The sequence below is a fragment of the Phasianus colchicus genome, chromosome 30 (assembly GCF_987193195.1).
Source record: "Phasianus colchicus chromosome 30, bPhaCol1.hap1.1, whole genome shotgun sequence".
Taxonomy (NCBI): domain Eukaryota; kingdom Metazoa; phylum Chordata; class Aves; order Galliformes; family Phasianidae; genus Phasianus; species Phasianus colchicus.
In genome coordinates, this window is record NC_143465.1 from 2,002,934 (window position 1) to 2,022,917 (window position 19,984).

Genomic DNA, 19,984 nt, shown 5'->3' on the forward strand with positions numbered 1-19,984 from the left:
CCCCCCCCTCTATCCCCCAACCACTCTCAGTCCATGTAAACAAGAAGGGGCCATTTATTGGGGCGAGAGCCACTGGGGGGGTGGGGGGCTCTCCCCAGCACGGCCCCCCCAAGGCACAGCGGTGTTGGGATGACAAGGAGAGGGGGGGGGGTTGGGACACGGAGACAATATAATTATTATAAAAAAAAAAACCACAGATTTTGGTCCTGCTGTGTGGGCACAGCCCCTGTTGGTCCATGGAGGGGTCCATAGGTTGGTCCATGGGGGTGGGTCCACGGGGAAGAGCGATGCGCTTTGGGGACCCCAACCCCTCCCCCCCCCCCCCCAAGCCCCATGGAAGCTTTGGGGTTGGGGTGGGGGGGGAGTGTTTTGGGGCCGTTCAGAGGATCTGTCGGGGCATCCCATACCCGGTCATGCCCGCCTGCGAGGCACCACGGTTGGTGCCCATCTGCAGCCCGATGACGCTCTGCCCCTCCTTCAGTTTATCCTCCGAGAAGACGCGGCGGTTCTCCTGTGATTTCCTACGGCCACCACCATGGGAATCAACCCACATCACCCCCCACCAGCACCATTATTACCCCAACCCCCAAGACCCCCATCACCTACTTAGGGAACCAGTTGGGGTCTCCCACGAAGAGCCCATCGCCTTTGGCCACCGCCAAGCTGCCCAGGTTCATCAGCGTCCTCTGCACGCACGCCATGTTCTTCCCTGCGTGGTGCCAACGTGGTGTCACCACCCCACACCCCACTTTGGGGACATTTGGGTGTCACCCCATCGTCCCCAGCCCTCACCTTCCCACAGATCCACCGTCTGGAAGATGTCGGTGGCGGCGATGCCGTAACGCTCAGCTGCCTGCAGGAACTGGGAGATCTGCTCCATCTGCTTGAAGGCCATGGTAGATGCCTGGATTTTGGCCACCGGTGCTTGGCCTCGAGGATAGAGGCTGTTGATGAGGCGGCACAGGACCTGGTGGCATCAGTGGTGACAAAAAATAGGGTCATGGTGGCACCAAGATCACCCCAACGTGGTGATACCACGACCTCTCCAATGTGGTGGCAGCATAATGAGCCCAACATCAAGTGAGGGGACACCAGGAGCACCCCAAAGCAATGGCACCATGACGACCCCAATGTCAGATAAGGAGTCACCGTGACTGCCCCAATATGATGGCACCATGATGACCCCAATGTTAGGTGAGGGGACACCAGGACCACCTCAATATGGGGCACCATAACCTCTCCAGTCTGGTAGCACCATGATAACCCCAATGTTGGGTGAGGGGACACCATGACCACCCCAATATGATGACACCATGATGACCCTAATGTCAGGTCAGGGGACACCATGACCACCCCCAATATGATGACACCATGATGACCCTGATGTTAGGTGAGGGGACACCCAAACTACCTCAATATGGTGGCACCATGATGACCCCAACATCAGGTAAGAGGACACCAGGACCACCTCAATATGGTAGCACCATGACCACCCCAACATCAAGAGAGGGGACACTGTGACCTCCCCAAGGCAATGGCACCATGATGACCCCAAGGTCGGATAAGGGATCACCAAGACCACTCCAATATGATGGCACCACGATGACCCCAACGTGAGATAAGGGGTCACCATGACCACCTCAATCTGATGGCACCACAACATCAGGTAAGGGAACCACCCCAATGTGGTGGCACCACGACCACCCCAATATCAACCGAGGGGACACCACGACCCCCCCCCCTACAGTCCCCACGTTCCCATCAAGGACTCACGGTGCCATCCTTGAGCCACTGCTGAAATCCATCACGTCCAGGCGTGGGTTGGAGGATGTCCTCACCGCACTGCCCCACCATCCAGCGCACCAAAAGCTGCTCCAGCTCGGGGTCGTACTGACGGTCGATCTTTTGCTGCACCTCCCGGCTCAGCCCATACGATGGTCCCCGGTTTGCCATGCCTGTGGGGACATTCTGTGTCACTCATCCTCCCTTAGGGATGTGGTGACACCTCCTGGCACTGCCCTTCCCCTGGGATGTCTGTCTGGACCTTATCGCCCATGCCAGGCGCTCCCTGCTTCCTGCCCGGTGCCGTGGTGACAGCAATGGGGTGCACAGCCCCTCCTTGGTGTCCCCACGCTTTACCATCCCAATGGTGGCACCACACCGTGTGCCAACCCAACCCCAACCCTAAACCCCAACCACCAAACCCATCCAAAGGTCTCCTTGGGGTCCCCCCATGTTGCCATTCCAATGGTGGCACCCCACCATGTGCCCACCCAACCCCAACCCCATCCAAAGGTCCCCTTGGGGTCCCCCCACGTTGCCATGCCAATGGTGGCACCCCACCGTGTGCCCACTCAACCCCAACCCCATCCAAAGGTCCCCTTGGGGTCCCCCCACGTTGCCATGCCAATGGTGGCACCCCACCACGTGCCCACCCAACCCTAAACTTCCAACCTAAACCTCAACCACCAACCCCTTCCAAAGGTCCCCTTGGGGTCCCCCCACATTGCCATCCCAATAGCAGCACCACTCCATGCCCACCCAACCCCAAACTCCATCCCAAGCCCCAAACACCAAACTTAAACCTCAACCACCAACTCTAACCCCGAAAACCCAATCCCAAACCCCAGCCCTAAACTGAACCACCAACCCCAAACCTAAATCCCAACCCTCAACCCTAAACCAAACCCCCCAACCCTAAACCCTAACCCCAAACCAACCCACCTCAAGCCCCAGCTTGGTTCCCCCAGTTCCCCCATTGTGTTGGCTCAGATTTTTTTGGCAGCTGCTCACTGAATGTTTGCAAAACTGCACCCGTTTGTATGGGATCGGAGCCAGATCCGGGAGCTGCCCTGGGAGCCCCACACCACAAACCCCAACAGCCCCACACGCCCCAGGAACGGTGCCTGACTCCCATCCTACAGGGCACTATGGGGTGCAGAGCCTGGTGGTCCCCAGGGCTGGGTGACAGCATCCCAATGCTGCCCATATTGGGGTGCTCCCAATACCCTACAGCCATTCGATGGGCATATGGGGTTATGCATTCTGCACTGCTCCCCCCAAAGGTCCTCTTAGAGGGGGGAAATATGGCTGGGCTGAGCCTGGACCCCATTGTACAACCCCAGATGTGGGGGACCCCAATGTCACCGAAGTGCCCCAACCTTGAGGTCACCCCGATGCCACCAAGGAACCCCAGTGTCACTTGGGCATCCCAACGTCACTGGGTTCACCCCAATACCTTGAGGTCACCCCACATCATTGGGTCACCCCAATGCCAACAAAGTACCTCAATATCTTGGGGTCACCCCAACCTTGAGGTTAACCCAATACCATCAAGATACCCCAATGCTTTGAGGTCACCCCAATGTCACCAAGGCGTCCCAACACCACCAGGGTCACCCCAACACCATTAACGCACCCCAATGCCACCGAGGTCACCCCAACACCACCTTAATGCCATCACGGTCATCCCAATATCACTGGGGCACCACAGTTCCACCAATGCCACTGAGGTACCCCAACCTCGAGGTCATCCCAACCTCACCAGTTTGCCCCAAAACCTTGAAAACACTCCAAACTGGAAATCACCCAAATGCCACCAATGGCACCCAAAGTCTCACTGGGGCTCCCAGTGCCATCACAGAGGGGGGGGGGGGGAGAGGGGGTTTTAAGGTGCTCCCCGGGGCCTGAAGCCAATGGGTGGGGAACAAAGCTGTCTGGATTCGGGGGGTGGGTGAGTAGGGGGGAGGTCGGTGTCATTGCAGACCCCCATTTCCACCCCACGGTCTGGTGGTGCCCAAAATCGATGAGGACACTGCCATGCTGGGGGGTAGAGAGGGGTGGGTGGGGAGGGGGGCGGGTCCCAGAGGACACAGATACTGAGGAGGGGGTAATGAGGAGGGGGTAATGAGGAGGGGGCGTGAGCCGACCCAGCGCGCACAGAACCACCACGAGGAGGGGGGACGACGGGGGACGGACGGACGGACCCAAATGGGGAGGCGACCCCCAGGTGGTGCGCAAAGAGCGCACGCGGTCCCCACGCGGGACACGGTGAGGACCCTCGGATGGACCATGAAAGGACCCCCAGGACATGGGGGTGGGGGGGTTCAGCAGCGCTCCGACAGCCGCTCGCCCCCCACTCTCCCCCCCCCCCCTCCGGCCAGGGCTGCGGGGCCGGAAGCCGCACCCAGCTCCGCTCCCGTTGCCGTTCCTGGGCGCGGTGCGCGGTGCCGTTACCCCGCAGCGGCTCCGGGCCAGCTCGGAACCGCCGTTATGGACCAGAACAACGGAGGCTGAACGGAGACCCCCGAGCTGAAGACCCCGAGCCGGAGACCCCATCCCGGTGCCTACACCCCCCCCCCCCAATACATACAAACCCCTCCTTCGTGCCCACCTCCATCTCTCCCGGTACCCACCCCGCTCCCACCCCCCGGTCGGTGCCCCCCGCCCCGTTCGGTACCTGCGGTTCCGATCCCGGTCCCGGTGCGGTCCCGGAGTGGCGGATGCCGCCGCCCGCGCCCTTTTCACGGCTGATGTCACCGCGGAGGGGCGGCAACGGCACCGCCCGACCCCGGGGCGGACCCGAACCGCTGGGACTGGGGAGAACCGCACCGCCCCGATGGGACGGGGGGGCACTTTGGGGAGGGGGGGGGGGGGAACGATAAGATATGGGGGTGCGATGGGCGATGGTTGGGATAAAGTGAATTGGGATAAAGTGAACGTGATGGGGACGTGGTGCCAATGGGGGTTGGGGGGGGGCTGGGGTGGCCGAGGTGACAATGGAGTGGCTGAAGGGGGGGGAATGGGGGGGGTGGGTTGGTGGCCCGTGGTGAGGATGGAGGGGATGCGATTTGGGTAATGGTGGGGATAGGGGTGATAAGGGGGACTGGGGGGGGAAGGGATGGGAGGGTTGGGGTGGGGGTGTTTGGGACACAATGGCTGTGATGGGGGGGGGGGATAGGGACACGATGGCTGTGATGGCCATGGGGGGGGGTGGCTGTGATGGGGATGGGGCTTGGGGTGGATGAGGACACAGTAGATGTGATGGCCGTGCGGGGGGGGGGGGCTGTGATGGAGGTGGGGGGACCAGCAGTGGTTGTGGGTCGTGGTGGGGATGGGGTGGCTCTGATGGCAGAGCTGTGGTGGCAGTGATGGTGTCACAGCCTACTGGGGGTGGGGGGGGTAGTTTACGTGGGGGGGGGGGTGCAAAGCCGCAATGTCCCCAACCCTGGCGGTGTCCCCATGGGTGGGGAGAGCCGGTGGCAGCCGCCCAAGCGCCGTCTCTATGGGGAACGGCAGCAAAACAACAAACACAACCTCGGCACGAGGCCACCGCCGCCTCCGGATCGTTGTCCCCGCGTCCCCAACCCCTCCCCCCCCCCCCCTTCAAAACTCCCCCCCCCCCTACTCAACCCCAGTGCCACCCCTGATCTCACGGATGGTGGCACGCTGGGGATCGACCCTGAGGTGTCACCCCCAATTTGGTGACACCCAGAGGTGCCACGTGGCTGGGTCCTCTTTTGGAGGCGGGCGTCCCCTGGGGATCCCCCCCCCTCCCCCCGCGTTCCCCGGGGGGTTTCCGGTGCTGGGGGGGGGGGAGGGGACAGGGGCAGGAAGAGGCACGCGGTGACCCCCATAGGATGAGGGTGACAATTAGGGGGGGGGGGGGTGGCAAAGTTGGGGGTGATTGTGGGGGGGACGGGACGGTGACATGGTGGGGTTACAGTGGCGTGCGGGGGGGACACAGAGCAGTGAGGAGGGGGTTAAAAGTCCCTGGGGGGGTGGGGGGGGGTCAGCAACCCCAGGGTGAGATGAGGTAGGGGATGGATATAGATGGCATGGGGGGAGGGTGAGTGGCAGGGGGGGACACGTGGGGGTGGGGGGACATGGGGGGGGACAAAAACTGGGGGTGACATTGGGGGGGGGGTGATATGGGGAGGAGGTGATATGGAGGGGTGACAAAAGGGGGGGATAAAGAAGTGTGCTGCCACGTGGGGAGGTGACACGGGGACACATTGGGGTCATCGCTCCATAGTGACCCCCCCTGACCTCCCTGGGTGACCCCCGGAACCCCCCGAGCGCAGCGCTGACGTCACGCGTTCCGTAGCCCCGCCCACCGTGACGCGCTCCCGCGCTTTGACCATATAAGGGCACGCGGCGCGCAGACCACGCCCACATCCTCGCAAGCCACGCCCCCCAACACGCTCTGACCACGCCCCTCCACCCCCGCCCTGCCCGGGGCAGCGAGCATTTGGGGGGGGGAATGGGTGGCCCTACAGATTCGGGGGGGGGGGGGAAGAGAATATAGGGAGGGAGAGAGGGGGAGGATGGGGGCCACAGGGTAGAGGGAGGTGGAGTGATGGGAATGGGGGGGAAATAGGGATGGAGGGGGTCTGATGGTGGGGAGTATGGGGAGGGGGGATGGGGGGGGCAATGGGGTATAAGAGGGGCAGGATGGGGATGGGGGGGTGATGGGGTGATGGGGATGGAGGGGACCAAGGGGATGGGGGTTAATAGAGTGTGATGGGGTGATGAGAGGTGATGGGGAGGGGGGGGGGTAATGGGGGGGGTTGGGGGACTGATATAGGGGACAATGGGAATGGGGGTGGAAGGAATGATTGGGGTGGGGGGGTCTGAGGATGGAAAGTAGCAGGAGAGGGTGATGGGGATGGAGGGGGGGGGGCAGACCCCAGTGTGTTATGGGATGGGGGGGGACGCATGGGGTGGAGGACTTTGCTGCCAACAGGATGGGGGGGGGGGGGAGGAGGGCACTTTGGGGATGGGGGGGGGGAGAGCACAGTGCCATCTCTGCCATCACATCTCTTTATTCCGCCCCCCCCACCCCACACAGGGGGACCCTGAAAGGGGGAGGGGGTCACCCCCCCACCCCTAAAGCACTGAGTGGGGGGGGTGACGACGAAGGGATGATGACGACCCCCCCGCCCCCCCCCCCCTCCATCCTTTAGAGCCCTATGGGGTTCTTAGAGCAGCGTGGCCAGCTCCCAGCGCTCACCGCAGCCCCCCCGACCCCCCCCAGGCCGCTGCCTCCGCCGTTGCTGTGCCCCCTCCCTGTGCTGCCCGTGCTGGGGGGGTCCCCCCATTGCCACCAACGCCTCCGCAGCCACCGAAGTCACCGGAGTGGAACTGGGCTCTGCAGGGAGAGCAGCACATTTTGACCCCCCCCCCCCCCCTCCCCTCCTCTCCCCTTCCCCCGATTTATGGGGACCCGATGGCGTCCCCGTGGTTGGGGACAAACTCACTTTGATGCTCCAGGTCCCGCAAGGTGATGGTGGAGAGGGGCTGGGGGGGCTCTGCTGGGCGGTACAGCTGCAGGGCAGCCAGAAGGTCGGTGGCCAATGTCACCTCCGTGTCCCATTCGTAGCTCTCGTCCACAGATGTGTCCCTCCTGTGGGGACAGACGGGAAGGAAGGGGCACCTCCTGGTCCCCATCCCCATCTGCCACCATTGTCCCCATCCTCCGTGCCCAAGCATCACCGCAGTCCCCATGCTTAAGTGTCACCACGTCCCCATCCCCAATGCACCACCGTCATTCCCATTGTCCCCATCCCCATGTGTCACCATAATGCCCTGTCCCCAAGTGTCACCACTGCCCCCATCCCATCCCACAAGTGTCACCATCATTCCCACTGCCCCCAACCCCATCCTCAAGTATCACCATGTGCCCCTGTCCCCAAGTGCCACCATCACCCCATGTCACCATCATTCCCATTCCCAAGTGTCAGCACTGTCCCCATCCCGTCCCCAAATGTCACCATACCCCTCAGCCCCCAAAGTGTCACCTTCATTCCCAACCCCATGCCCTAGTGTCACCATGTCCCCCCGTCCCCAGGTGTCACCATGTCCCTGTCCCCATGCTCAGTACCCATTTGGCATCCCTTTGTCCCTGTCCCAACACCCAAATGTCACCATCATCCCCTTGTCCCCAAGCACAACTGTCACCACTGCCCCCATCCCAACTGCCACCATCATTCCCATTGCTCCCATCCCCAAGTATCACCATGTCCCCCTGTCCCTAAGTGCCACCATCACCCCATGTCACCATCATTCCCATCCCCAAGTGTCACCACTGTTCCCATCCAAATGTCACCACATCCCCCTGTCCCCAAACGCCACCATCACCCCCCCTGTTGTCCCCCATCCTCACCTTTTCCCCCCCACAATGGGGACTGGCTCGGTGTCCACCTTCCAGCTGCCCCCATCCCCTGGGGGGGTTCCAGGTCCGGGTCCCCCCAGGGATGGTGTGAGTGAGGGGGGTCTCAGGAAGGATGCACTGCCACGGCCACTGCTTTGGCTGGTCAGGCTGCCCCGAGGCAGTTTCTCAGGGGGGGGCACCTCCCTACTTTCAGTCTTATCAATAGAAGGGCCACGGCGGGTCGGTTCCGGGGGGGTCGACCATACGGGGGGACCAGGCAGCGAGGCTTTAATGGGGCCCAGTGGCACCTTGGGGGGCTGTAGGAGGGTGGGGGCCGACGGGAGCTTGGCACATGGATCCATGCAGTCCTGCCCCTCCTCGGGCTGCTGCTGGGGGGGTGTGGGGGGCTGCTGTGGTTCCTCAGTCGGGGGCCAGTCGCCATCCACGCACATCTCCTTGAAGAAGGGCAGGCTGAGGTACTGCAGGATGCTGCTTTGGGGTGGGGGGGACGCAGTCCGCTGCGGGGTGTTGGAGTCTGGGGGGGTGCCCTGGGGGGGCAGTGAGTCCCAACGGGTACTGGGAGGGTCAGGGCTGTAAGGCAGAGTGGCAGGAGAGGCCACAGGGCTGACATCGAGGATGCACAGGGCAGCATCTTCATCCACAGGGCTGCTGCTGCCGTATCCGAAATATCGACCCCGACGGCGGCCAGAGGGCACTGGGGGATTTCGGGGGGGGCGAGGACGTAACGCCACCTCCTTGTGCCAGATAGGCTCCGTTTCCTGGCGATGTGCAGAGGGGGGGTCCTGTTGTGGGGGGGTCCTTTCGGTGGTCTCCACCACGAAGCGGCCGTCGGGGCCGCGGCGGATGCGCTCCAGTGGGACGTGCTCCCCAACGTGGCTCTCATAGAGGGTGTATCCAGCACCGGACCCCCCAGCGATGCTCAGCCCCAGGCTGGTGCCTGCCTTCTCACCCCATAACAGAGCCCGGCGTAGGCTGGGGCACGGAGAGGGATGCAGCTTTAGCTTGGCTGTGCTGGGTGGGCTATCAGAGGTGTGAGAAGGGCTGGAAGGAGAAGAGAATCGCTTCAGTTGGAGCATCCGATTGCCTCCCCGTTATTTGGGGGGGGGCTCACAGTAGGGATTCCAATGGGTGCTGCACGCCGTCTGCTTTCTTTAAGCAAAACTCCAAAAAGCAGAAAGCAGAGCATCCATGGGTGGTACCCCGAGCTCAATTCCCTGCCCCAAACCCAACGATGATGGGGGGGGGAGAGCGCAGTGAGATGTGGGGCACGACTTACTGAGCAGCTGGGAGCTTCTTGCTGGGGGAGAAGACAAGCGGTGGATCTGGAAGGCCATGAGAACACAACGGGGGGGGATGACACACAGTGATGAGATGACAGCGGTGCACACACAGCCCCACGGACCCCCTTTCCCTTTAAATCCCCCTCCCCACACCTCAATGGGGTTCATTACCTCGCTGTCGTTTCCGGATGCGCGCGGCGCGCCGTCGGTTCATGATGCAGGCGGCCGTGGTGCTGAAGATGATGGCCACGCTGAGGAAGCAGATTCCACCAATCACCCCGGCCAGCACAGGCTGTGGGAGCAGCTCAGGGAGCTGCGTGCGGGATGGGTACACCTCCATCCCTGTATTGGGTGGGAGATGGGTTGGGTCAGCACCACCCGGCACCGCAGCGGGGATGGCAAAAGTTTGGGTGCTCCCTTGGATGCCCAATAAAAACAAGGAAGGTGTGGGGCTGCAGGCTGGGAGGAAATCTCAACCCGTGGGAATGCAAGGACTCAAGTTGTGCTCATTGCACGCAAAGACCCTGCCGACCAAACTGCTCACGTAGGGCCGCTGCAATGTCTTACAAAGTGCCACAGTTGTGCACCCACAGCGTTCCCTTTTTAAGTGGTAGAATCAATGAGTGGCACAGAGCACGGCCTCTCTTCCCATGAGTGTTTTTAAGGAGGTTTGTGCTTTGCTAAAAGCTTTTCATTGGAATTACTGTGCCTGTCTCTAACGGCACGTAGGTTTGTAAAAATAAAGAACAATTGAGTGATTTCGTGAGTTAGGACCTTTCCAACCCAATTATTCCATATCTCTGGGATCTGTAAGGACCTTTCCAACCTAACTCAACCATTCCATGCACCTGGGAACTGAGAGGACCTTTCCAACACAATCCAACTCAACTGTTCCACATCTCTCCGATCTGTAAGGACCTTTCCAACCCAACCCAACCATTCAATTTGTCTGGGAACTGAGAGACCTTTCCAACCCAATCCAACCCAACTGTTCCATGTCTCTGGGATCTGTAAGGACCTTTCCAACCCAATCTGGTCATTTTATGTCTCTGGGATCTGTAAGGACCTTTCCAACCCAATCCAACCCAGCTGTTCCATGCCTCTCTGATCTGTAAGGACCTTTCCAACCCAACCCAACTGTTCCATGTCTCTGGGATCTGTAAGAACCTTTCCAACCCAATCCAACCCAACTGTTCCATGCCTCTCTGATCTGTAAGGACCTTTCCAACCCAACTGTTCCATATCTCTGGGATCTGTACGGACTTTTCCAACCCAACCCAACCATTCCATGTGTCTGGGAACTGAGAGGACCTTTCCAACACAATTCAACCCAACTGTTCCATGTCTCTGGGATCTGTAAGAACCTTTCCAACCCAATCCAACCCAACTGTTCCATGCCTCTCTGATCTGTAAGGACCTTTCCAACCCAATTGTTCCATATCGTTGGGATCTGTACGGACTTTTCCAAGCCAACCCAACCATTCCATTTGTCTGGGAACTGAGAGGACCTTTCCAACCCAACCATTCCATGTCTTTGGAATCTGTAAGGACCTTTCCAACCCAGTCCAACCCAATCACTACACATCTCTAAGATCTGTAAGGAGCTTTTCAACTCAACCCAACTGTTCCATGTCTCTAGGATCTGTAAGGATCTTTCCAACGCAACCACTCCATTGGAGGCATTCAAACCCAAGCTGGATGGGGCTTTGAGCAACCTGATCTAATGGGAGATGTCCCTGCCTACAGCACGGCGGTTGTAACTAAATGACCTTGGAAGTCTTTTCCCATCCAAAACATTCCATCATTCTTTATTTCTCCCTCCTGGTTGGGGACAGGGGGGTGGCTGCAGCCCTCACCTGCTGTAGAGACGTTCACTGTGTTGCTGGGGTCGCTGATGTAGCTGCCAGCAAAGGCCACCAGGCGGAACTCATAGAAGGCGTCCTGGGAGGGGGGCAAAGATCACCACCATTCCTCATTTACTGCACCCCCCACCTCACCACCACGCAGATCCTCACCTTGATGAGCCCTGGCACCAACACCTGGCTCTCCGTGCTGGGGATGGAGCGTTCCAGCACCTCCCAACCACCCCGGTCCTGCCGCAGCTCCAAGGCGTAACCGCTCAGCGGCACCGAGAGCTGCTCTGGGGGCTGCCAACGTAGTAGGACTCCTCGTGCTGTCTGGTTGGCACTCAGAGCCTGAGGTGGGGACAGGAGGATGTGCACGGTGATGGCCGGTGGCTCCGGAGGCACTGTGGTCACTGGGAAGCCTGGGGAGAAAAGAGTGGGCAAGAACGGGGTGAAAATCATTGAATAACAGAATGGCTTGGGTTGAAAAGGACCACAATGATCATCTGGTTTCAACACCCTGTTATGTGCAGGGTCACCAACCAGCAGACCAGGCTGCCCAGAGCCACATCCAGCCTGGCCTTGAATGCCTGCAGGGATGGGGCATCCACAACCTCCTTGGGCAACCTGTTCCAGTGCATCACCACCCTCTGGGTGAAAAACTTCCTCCTAATATCCAACCTAAACCTCCCCTGTCTCAGTTTAAAACCATTTCCCCTTGTCCCATCACTATCCACCTCGTAAACAGCCATTCCCCCTCCTGTTTATATGCTCCCTTCAAGTACTGGAAGGCCACAATGAGGTCTCCATGGAGCCTTCTCTTCTCTAAGCTAAACAAGCCCAGTTCTCTCAACCTTTCCTCATAGGAGAGGTATTCCAGCCTTCTGATCATCTCAGTGGCCCTCTGACCATCTCAGTGGCCCTCTGACCATCTCAGTGGCCCTCCTCTGGACCCACCCTAAGAGCTCCACATCCTTCCTGTACTGGGGGTCCCAGACCTGGATGCGGAAAAAATAGGGGGCTTGCCATCTTTTAGGTGAGCTTTGAGGGGAGTTATGTACTCTGCTCTCACCCCTGGGCACGGAGGTGACGATCTGGCTGAAGGGACCACTGCCCAGCTTGTTCTGAGCCAGCACGCTGAACTGGTAGCTCGTGTCTGGCTGCAAATTCTCCACCAAGAGGTGCTGAGCTCCTGGAGGCACCGCCAGCGACACCCAATCGTGGTGGGCACGGGGTGGGTGCTTCACCCTGTGGGGACACAGAGCCCTGAGTCACGGCTGAGGGATGGGAGGGGACAGTTGGTGTCACCAGAAAGGGACTCACAGCGGTGTGTACCAAACGCTGAACCTTTGAAAGTAGCCTCCATCAAAGCCTGGCTCCCAGGAGATGTTGGCTGCCAACAGGAGTGGGAGCACGGAGACGTTGGTGACGGCGTGAGGACTGGTTCCTGGGGATGAAGGTTGAGAGAAGACCACGTAGGTTGGACCACTGAAGCACACCCATTCTGCCCCACCTGCACTTGCAGATGATGCCTGCCCCACTCACCCAGCACGTGGACTGTGGTGGCAGTGCTGACACTGGCCACTGCGTTGGTGGCCGTGCATTCCCACACCCCGTGCTGCTCCTTGATGAGTGGGTGGAAGATGAGGCTGCTGTTCCCATCCACCTGGGCACCAATCTGCCCTGCACTGCCCACCTGCATGGCAGGAATATTGATGGTGGTGACTGTCCCATCCCAACCCTACCTCCACTACCATTTCCATCCCCATCCCCATTCCCCATTCTCCGTCCCATCCCCATTCCCCATTCTCCGTCCCATCCCCATTCCCCATTCTCCGTCCCATCCCCATTCCCCATTCTCTGTCCCATCCCCTCTCTCATCCCCATTCTACCCCCATCTCTCACTCATTATCCCATCTCTATCCTCACCCCATCTCCATCCCCCTCACCTCCACACCCATCAACCCCATCCCGACCATCTCCCCTTCCCCATCACCTTCATCCCCCCCCTCATCCCAGAGATGATGTCCCAGCAGGACAAAAGCCAGGCTGACCTCCCAGGTGGGCTCCCATACCTTCCCCCAGGTGATGGTGGGTGGTGGGTCCCCGTGGGCCATGCAGGGGATCACCAGCTCCCTGCCCACCTCCTGGAAATACTCCTCCTTGGGACGCACCGTGAAGGTGGGGGGATCCTGGAAGAGCCACACGTGGCACTGGGGATGGTGACAACACACAGCAGGATGGGGCTGTGGTGACATCCCCACTCCTCATCCTCACCTTCAGCAGGACACGGGTGGGTCGGGACGCACCGGCGGTGCCGTAGCTGTTGTAGGGGGTGCAGGTGTACACCCCTAGAGCATCATCATTCCCCGTGGCGATGATGATGGAACCATCAGGTCTCGTGGACCACCCTGGGAACTGGGAGAAGGGAAGGAGGGTGAAGCCAAAGGGGCACTGGGATGCTGTGGGGTGGGTGCACACAGCCCTACCTTGCCCAGCTCCAACGGGCGTCCATCCCGTGTCCAGCTGACGGAGAGCAGAGGGGGGTTGGCTCTGGTGGGGCACCGGATGATGCCTCGCATTCCCTTGGGCAGGTGGGTCTCTGGCAGCATGGTTGTCACCTGTGCTGGGTCTGTGGGGACGAGAGGGGTGTTGGGAAGGTGCCAGGGACCCCATGGCAGCTCCACAGAGCACCCCAAGGCTCTTACACAGCACTGTGATGAAGGCTGAGGCTGAAGGCGGCTTCCACAGCCCGTTGCTGGCAATGCAGGTGTATTTGCCTGCATCATCTGGGGTGGTTCGCTGGAGCAGGAGGCTCCCATCCACCAGGATGCGTACCCGTGCCTGGAGGTGGCTATAAGGGGATGAAGGGGTGGAAGAAAACGCAGCAAGGATGGGAGAAGCCCCCTTGTCACACACCATCACACCCAAAGGTGCCCAGATCCGCGCTTGCTGTGGGCAAAGTCCTGTTGCCTCCATCCACCATGAGCCCACAGCCACAGCGGTGCCTCCCCGGCGTACCTGAGATGGAAGACATTGCTGTTGCCCTGGAACCAGGTGTAGGTGAGGTTTCCTGGGTATGCCTCAGCCTGGCATGCCAGGAAGGCATCTTGGGAGATATTAACGGTGACATTCTGCGGTGGCACCACGATAACGGGCGGCCCTGCAAAGCAGAGAGGACCATGAGGGTTGGGGGTGGGACAACTGAGGAGGGGACCCTCCCCCCTGAGGTGGCCCCAGGGACTCACCCTGCACAAGCACACGGGTGGTGTGGGTGATGGTGCCCTCCTTGCTGGATGCATGGCATGTGTAGGTGCCTGCACTGGTGCGCTCCACCGCGGCGATGCTCAGCGTCCCGTTCCTCACCTGCAACGTCACCAATAGGTGGGACAATGTGGGATGGGGAGCCCCACCCCCAAGTTGGTGTCACGCTGAGCTCACCTGCACTGTGTCCCCGCTCTGCAAGGCCAGGTCACTCCTCTTCCAGCTGATGATGGGCTGTGGGTTGCCCACGGCCATGCAGGTGAGGCTCAGCGCATCGCGGTCCCGCACCTCCACAAACGCCGGGGGGGTCACCAAGAAGGTTGGGGGTGCTGGGAAGAAAAACGCACTCTCAGACATGGGGAAAGAGAGGATTTGACCCCAGCCCTGAGAGCGAGGGGTCTGGAGCGGGATCCTGTCCTGCAAAGGAGGCAACGGGAGCAGTGCTGCCCTCAGAATGGGGCGGTACAAAGGGTGGACCACAACAATCAGCCACCCCAGATGCGGGGAATGGGGGTGACAAAGGGATCCCAACACCCAACTCAGAGCAGCGGGACCCCCACCCCATCCCTACCATTGACAGTGAGGTGGATCCAGGTCCCGTTTTGGAAGTCAGCGTCGTTGCTGGGTCGGTCGAGGAAAAGCACACGGCACTCGTACCAACCCTGGTCCTCAGCACGCAGCAGGTCGATGCGTAGTGATGCGCCCTCCTCGATCCGCACGCGACCTGCAGGACAAGAAGCACATGGCACTGCTTGGGGACAGCCGTGTGTCACCCCCCCCCCAGACCCACCTACACCCCCCCTCCATCAGAGCTGCTCACCCTCGGGAGCCCTGCTAAGCCCCAGCCACCCCCGCACTCTTCATCCCTGCCGTGCTGTGGGGTCTGGAGAGCCCTGAGTGCTGCCCCATGGCACCGAGTACCACTGAGCCCATCGATGTGAGCCACCCTCGTGTTTTGGGGTGCTCACCCCAAACTGTCCCCATGGATGAGGAGGAAGAGAAGGAGCAGAAGCAGAGCGAGCACAGCCCCCTAATCCCCCGTGCTATTATCAGAGCTGTAATCGGCTCAGGCGCATGGCACGATATTGGCTCAGTAGTGCCGGGGTGCACCCAGCACCACAGAACCCCCAAACCCCATTGCTCAGCCCCATATGTGCCATCACGTGGGGGGGGGGGGGTGATATGGCAGAGCAGCATTCTATCAGGTGGTTCCCATTAAATGAGTTTTGCTGGGGGAGTTTGTTGTCCCCGAGGTCCCCACGTGCACTGGCCAGACGAGCCCGGCGAGGATGATGATGAGGAAGAGGAGGAAGCAGGACCGGGTAGGGCAGTTTGGGGAATGCAGTTTCAAACCCAGCACGCACCACATGCAGCCCTTGGCTTCCCCGCAGCCTCTCCCAAATTTGCTTTTCCCAGGAGGTGATGGGGACCGTGGGAGGGATGGGAATGAGGGCATCGCCCCGCCGGGATGCGTGGGGCAGCCCCACAGCCGAGTGCTGGGAACAACAGGCTCCAAACAAAGCTCCCTTTGGCACGGATCAGAGCGCAGGGGATGCCCCTAATTCCCCCCTAGCGCCGGCCCCAACTCCTCCTCCTCCCCCACTGATAACAAAACCAACAAAACCGCCGCTGCCCTCCCCAACGGCATCCCCTGGCAACCGCCATTCAAAGGGACACAAAGGGGACAGCGACCACCGCCATGGGGGGATGCGGTGACCACGATGGGGACCAGCAACCCCAGCCAGGGGACTCCACAGGGGATGGCGGCAGTTGGCGGGGGGCAAATGACCCCATTTCCCCTCCAAAGGGCTTTGGCTGCAGCCCACTCTTGACCCCAAAAGGCTCAGATGACACCAGGTGACACGAGGGGCTCCAGGGGTGATGCTGGAGCTGCTGTACCTGTTTGGAGCATCGGCTGCCAGGCTGAGCTCGCTGTCCCCCCACCTTCACCCCCCCAGTGTCAATCCTGGGTGCAGCCAGTTGGTGACACAGTGGGGACCATTGGGGACAAAGCCAAAGGACCAGACCGAGCCTCATCTACTCCCTGCCCACAGGGAAACCTGAGCTCTGCAGGTAACCGGAGCTGTGGGGCCCCAAGGAGAGAGTCTGGTGTCACCAGGTGTGTTGTCACCACAGGGGTTAGTGTCAATAGGGGGGGGGGGGTGAGGGGGGTTCCTTGTCACCACCAGCACTTTGTGGGATCGGCCCTCCCACGCCACGGCTCCAAATCCCGGCAGCGCCGCTGCTGAGCTGCTGAAGGGCCAAATCCCTGCCCCACGCACAACCTCGGGGCCACCCGGGGCAGCGGGGCCTCTGTGGGGATTGTGAGCCATTAGGGACAGAGGGCAGACCTTTATGGGGACTGTGAGCCACTGGGGACAGAGGGCAGGGGCTCAGAGCCTTCATGGGGACTGTGAGCCATTGGGGACCATGACCTATGGGGGATAGAGGACAGACCTTTATAGGGACTGTGACCCACTGGGGACAGAGGACAGGCTTTTATGGGGACTGTGACCCAGAGGACAGGCTTTTATGGGGACTGTGACCCACTGGGGACAGAGGACAGACCTTCATGGGGACTGAGACATTGGGGATGGAAGCCATGGGCTCTGGACAGGCTATGGGGATTGTGACCCATGGGGGATAGAGGTCAGACCTTCATGGGGACTGTGATCCATGGGGGGGAAACTGTGACCCACTGGGGACAGAGGACAGGCTTTTATGGGGACTGTGACCCATGGGGGGAACTGTGACCCACTGGGGACAGAACCCAGAGGGCTCAGAGACTTCATGGGAACCATGACCCATGGGGTACAGAGTCCAGGTCTTCATGGGGACCACAACCCATAGAGGTCAGAGCCTTGAAGGGGACTGTGACTCACAGAGGATGGAGACCATGAGCTCTGGATCCTCCATTGGTGACTGCAACCCATAGGGGATACAGCTTGGGGTCTTCATGGGGACCACAATTATAGGGGACAGAACCCAGTGCTCATAAGGACCCACTGGGGACAGAGCCAAGCATCTTAGTGACTTTATGGGGACTGTGACCCACTGGGGACTGAGAATGATGGGGGTCAACACTCAGTGACTGTGGGACTTCAATGGGGCCACGACCCACAGGGGGCTGAGCTCAGGGGTTCAGAGCCTTTAATGGGACCACAACCCATAGGGGGCTGAGGGCCTTCAATGGGACCACAACCCAAAAGGGGTTGAGCTCAGGGGTTGGGGGCCTTCAATGGGGCCACAACCCACAGAGGGCTGAGCTCAGGGCCTTCAATGGGACCACAACCCAAATGGGGCTAAGCTCAGGGGTTGGGGTCTTCAATGGGGCCATTGAAGGGCTGAGCTCAGGGGTTCAGAGCATTCAGTGGGGCCATGACCCACAGAAGGCTGAGCTCAGGGGTTTGAGGTCTTCAATGGGGCTACAACCCATAGGGGCTTCAGCTCAGGGGTTTGAGGTCTTCAATGGGGCTACAACCCATAGGGGATTGAGCTCAGGGGTTTGGGGTCTTCAATGGGGCCACGACCCAAAATGGGTTGAGTCAGAGCCTTCAATGGGACCATGAGCCATTAGGAGGTTGAACTCAGGGATTTTGGATCTTCAGTGGGGTCACAACCCATAGGGGGCTGAGCTCAGGGCTTGAGGACCTTCAATGGGGCTGCAATGCACAGAGGGCTGAGCTCAGGGGTTTGGGGTCTTCAATGGGGCCACGACCCATAGGGAGTTGAGCTCGGGGGTCTTCAATGGGGCCACGACCCATAGGGGGTTGAGCTGAGGGCTTTGGGGTCTTCAGTGGGGCCACGACCCAAAGGGGGCTGAGCTCAGGGCTTTGGGGTCTTCAGTGGGGCCACGACCCATAGGGGGTTGAGCTCAGGGCTTTGGGGTCTTCAATGGGGCCACGACCCAAAGGGGGCTGAGCTCAGGGCTTTGGGGTCTTCAATGGGGCCACGACCCAAAGGGGGCTGAGCTCAGGGCTTTGGGGTCTTCAATGGGGCCACGACCCAAAGGGGGCTGAGCTCAGGGCTTTGGGTTCTCTAATGGGACCAAAACCCACAGGCACAGCACCCAATGGCTCCGTGCCCCCCCCCGACCCCCCAGCCGCCTTCACACCGCCCCCCACCCCCCTCCTGATCCCTCACCGATGTACTCCGGATCCACTCGCGGTGAGTAAAGGCCGAATTTGATGAAGATGGGGAGGACGAAACCGACCCGGAGCCACTCGATGACGTAAAGCGGCGGTCGGTTCGATTGGGTTCCCAACAGATCGCAACCCAACACAGCGCTGTCTCCGACTCGACCCACCACGGCCCCGCTCTGCCCGCTGCCTGCACCGGGACGGGAAAGAGAATTGACAACCCGAACCGAACCGAACCGAACCGAACCGAACGGCCCCCAGCCCGGCCATGCGGTACCGTCGGTCCCAGCGAGCAGGCTGAGGAAGGCCGCGCGGAGCCACCACCGCATAGCACAGGTCCAACGTCCCGCAGGTCACCAGGTACCGCCGCCGGAGCTCAGCAGGGTTTCACCGGGTTCCCCGCGGCCCCGAATCGGGAACAGCCTCCGGTTCTTCATCGCCCGAACCGAAGCCGAACCGAACCGCGCCGCTCCGCCGCCAAAGCAACGGCGGTGGGAGGGGCTCGGATTGGCCACGCCCACGAGGCGCTGAGGCGCTTCTGATTGGCTGTTGCCGGGGTAACGGAAGCTTGCTGGAGGCCAATGGTGGGGAGGGGAGGAGGGAGAGGGGCGCGAGGGGTGATGGGAAGTGTAGTTCTGAGGGGGGAGGGGGGTGGGGTGGGAGTAAAGGGCATAGGATGGGAATGAAAGGTATAGGGTGGGAATGAAGGGTATAGGGTGGGACAGTGGGGGTTTGGGAAGGGAATAAAGGGCATAGGATGGGAATGAAGGGTATAGGGTGGAAATGAAGGGTATAGGGTGGGAATGAAGGGTATAGGGTGGAAATGAAGGGTATAGGGTGGGAATGAAGGGTATAGGGTGGGAATGAAGGGCATAGGGTGGGAATAAAGGGCATAGGGTGGGACAGTGGGGGTTTGGGAAGGGAATAAAGGGCATAGGATGGGAATGAAGGGTATAGGGTGGGAATGAAGAGTATAGGGTGGGCATAAAGGGCATAGGGTGGGAATAAAGGGTATAGGGTGGGAATAAAGGGCATAGGGTGGGAATAAAGGGCATAGGGTGGGACAGTGGGGGTTTGGGAAGGGAATAAAGGGCATAGGATAGGAATAAAGGGTATAGAGTGGGACAGAGGGGGTTTGGGGTGGGAATAAAGGGCATAGGATGGGAATAAAGGGTATAGGGTGGGAATAAAAGGCATAGGGTGGGACAGTGGGGGTGTGGGGTGGGAATAAAGGGTATAGGGTGGGAATAAAGGGTAGAGGATAGGAATAAAGGGTATAGAATG

The 19,984-nt window shown here is 60.3% G+C and overlaps 2 protein-coding genes across 2 annotated transcripts; both read right to left on the reverse strand.

Annotated features, from left to right (window-relative positions):
* Window positions 1-36: 36 nt before the first annotated feature.
* LOC149914333 (transgelin-2-like) lies at window positions 37-4,612 on the reverse strand. The gene is made up of 5 exons (XM_090127352.1): window positions 4,460-4,612; window positions 1,774-1,955; window positions 793-967; window positions 607-709; window positions 37-521 (listed from the first exon to the last, which is right to left on the reverse strand). Exons 2-5 carry the CDS (start codon window positions 1,951-1,953, stop codon window positions 380-382), a joined length of 600 nt encoding a protein of 199 aa, XP_089983478.1. The 5' UTR covers window positions 1,954-1,955; window positions 4,460-4,612; the 3' UTR covers window positions 37-379.
* Window positions 4,613-6,787: 2,175 nt separating this feature from the next.
* Window positions 6,788-19,317, reverse strand: IGSF9 (immunoglobulin superfamily member 9). The gene is made up of 20 exons (XM_090127249.1): window positions 18,978-19,317; window positions 18,705-18,890; window positions 15,133-15,285; window positions 14,739-14,890; window positions 14,546-14,663; window positions 14,319-14,460; window positions 14,006-14,151; window positions 13,787-13,929; window positions 13,575-13,715; window positions 13,373-13,489; window positions 12,843-12,993; window positions 12,621-12,744; window positions 12,370-12,545; window positions 11,469-11,719; window positions 11,310-11,394; window positions 9,625-9,795; window positions 9,450-9,495; window positions 8,165-9,214; window positions 7,260-7,405; window positions 6,788-7,150 (listed from the first exon to the last, which is right to left on the reverse strand). Exons 1-20 carry the CDS (start codon window positions 19,027-19,029, stop codon window positions 6,981-6,983), a joined length of 3,720 nt encoding a protein of 1,239 aa, XP_089983375.1. The 5' UTR covers window positions 19,030-19,317; the 3' UTR covers window positions 6,788-6,980.
* Window positions 19,318-19,984: the final 667 nt, after the last annotated feature.

Bases quoted from the DNA above. Each gene is read 5' to 3' on its own strand.
- LOC149914333 (XM_090127352.1), bottom strand. From the start codon at position 1,953: ATGGCAAACCGGGGACCATCGTATGGGCTGAGCCGGGAGGTGCAGCAA. The intron at 968-1,773 runs GTGAGTCCTTGA...TGATGCCACCAG, and splicing joins AGTGGCTCAAGGATGGCACC to GTCCTGTGCCGCCTCATCAA. The intron at 710-792 runs GTGAGGGCTGGG...GGCACCACGCAG, and splicing joins GACGGTGGATCTGTGGGAAG to GGAAGAACATGGCGTGCGTG.
- IGSF9 (XM_090127249.1), bottom strand. From the start codon at position 19,029: ATGCGGTGGTGGCTCCGCGCGGCCTTCCTCAGCCTGCTCGCTGGGACC. The intron at 14,664-14,738 runs GTGAGCTCAGCG...GTGACGTTGCAG, and splicing joins AGAGCGGGGACACAGTGCAG to GTGAGGAACGGGACGCTGAG. The intron at 7,406-8,164 runs GTGAGGATGGGG...CTGTCCCCACAG, and splicing joins CCCATTGTGGGGGGGAAAAG to GAGGGACACATCTGTGGACG.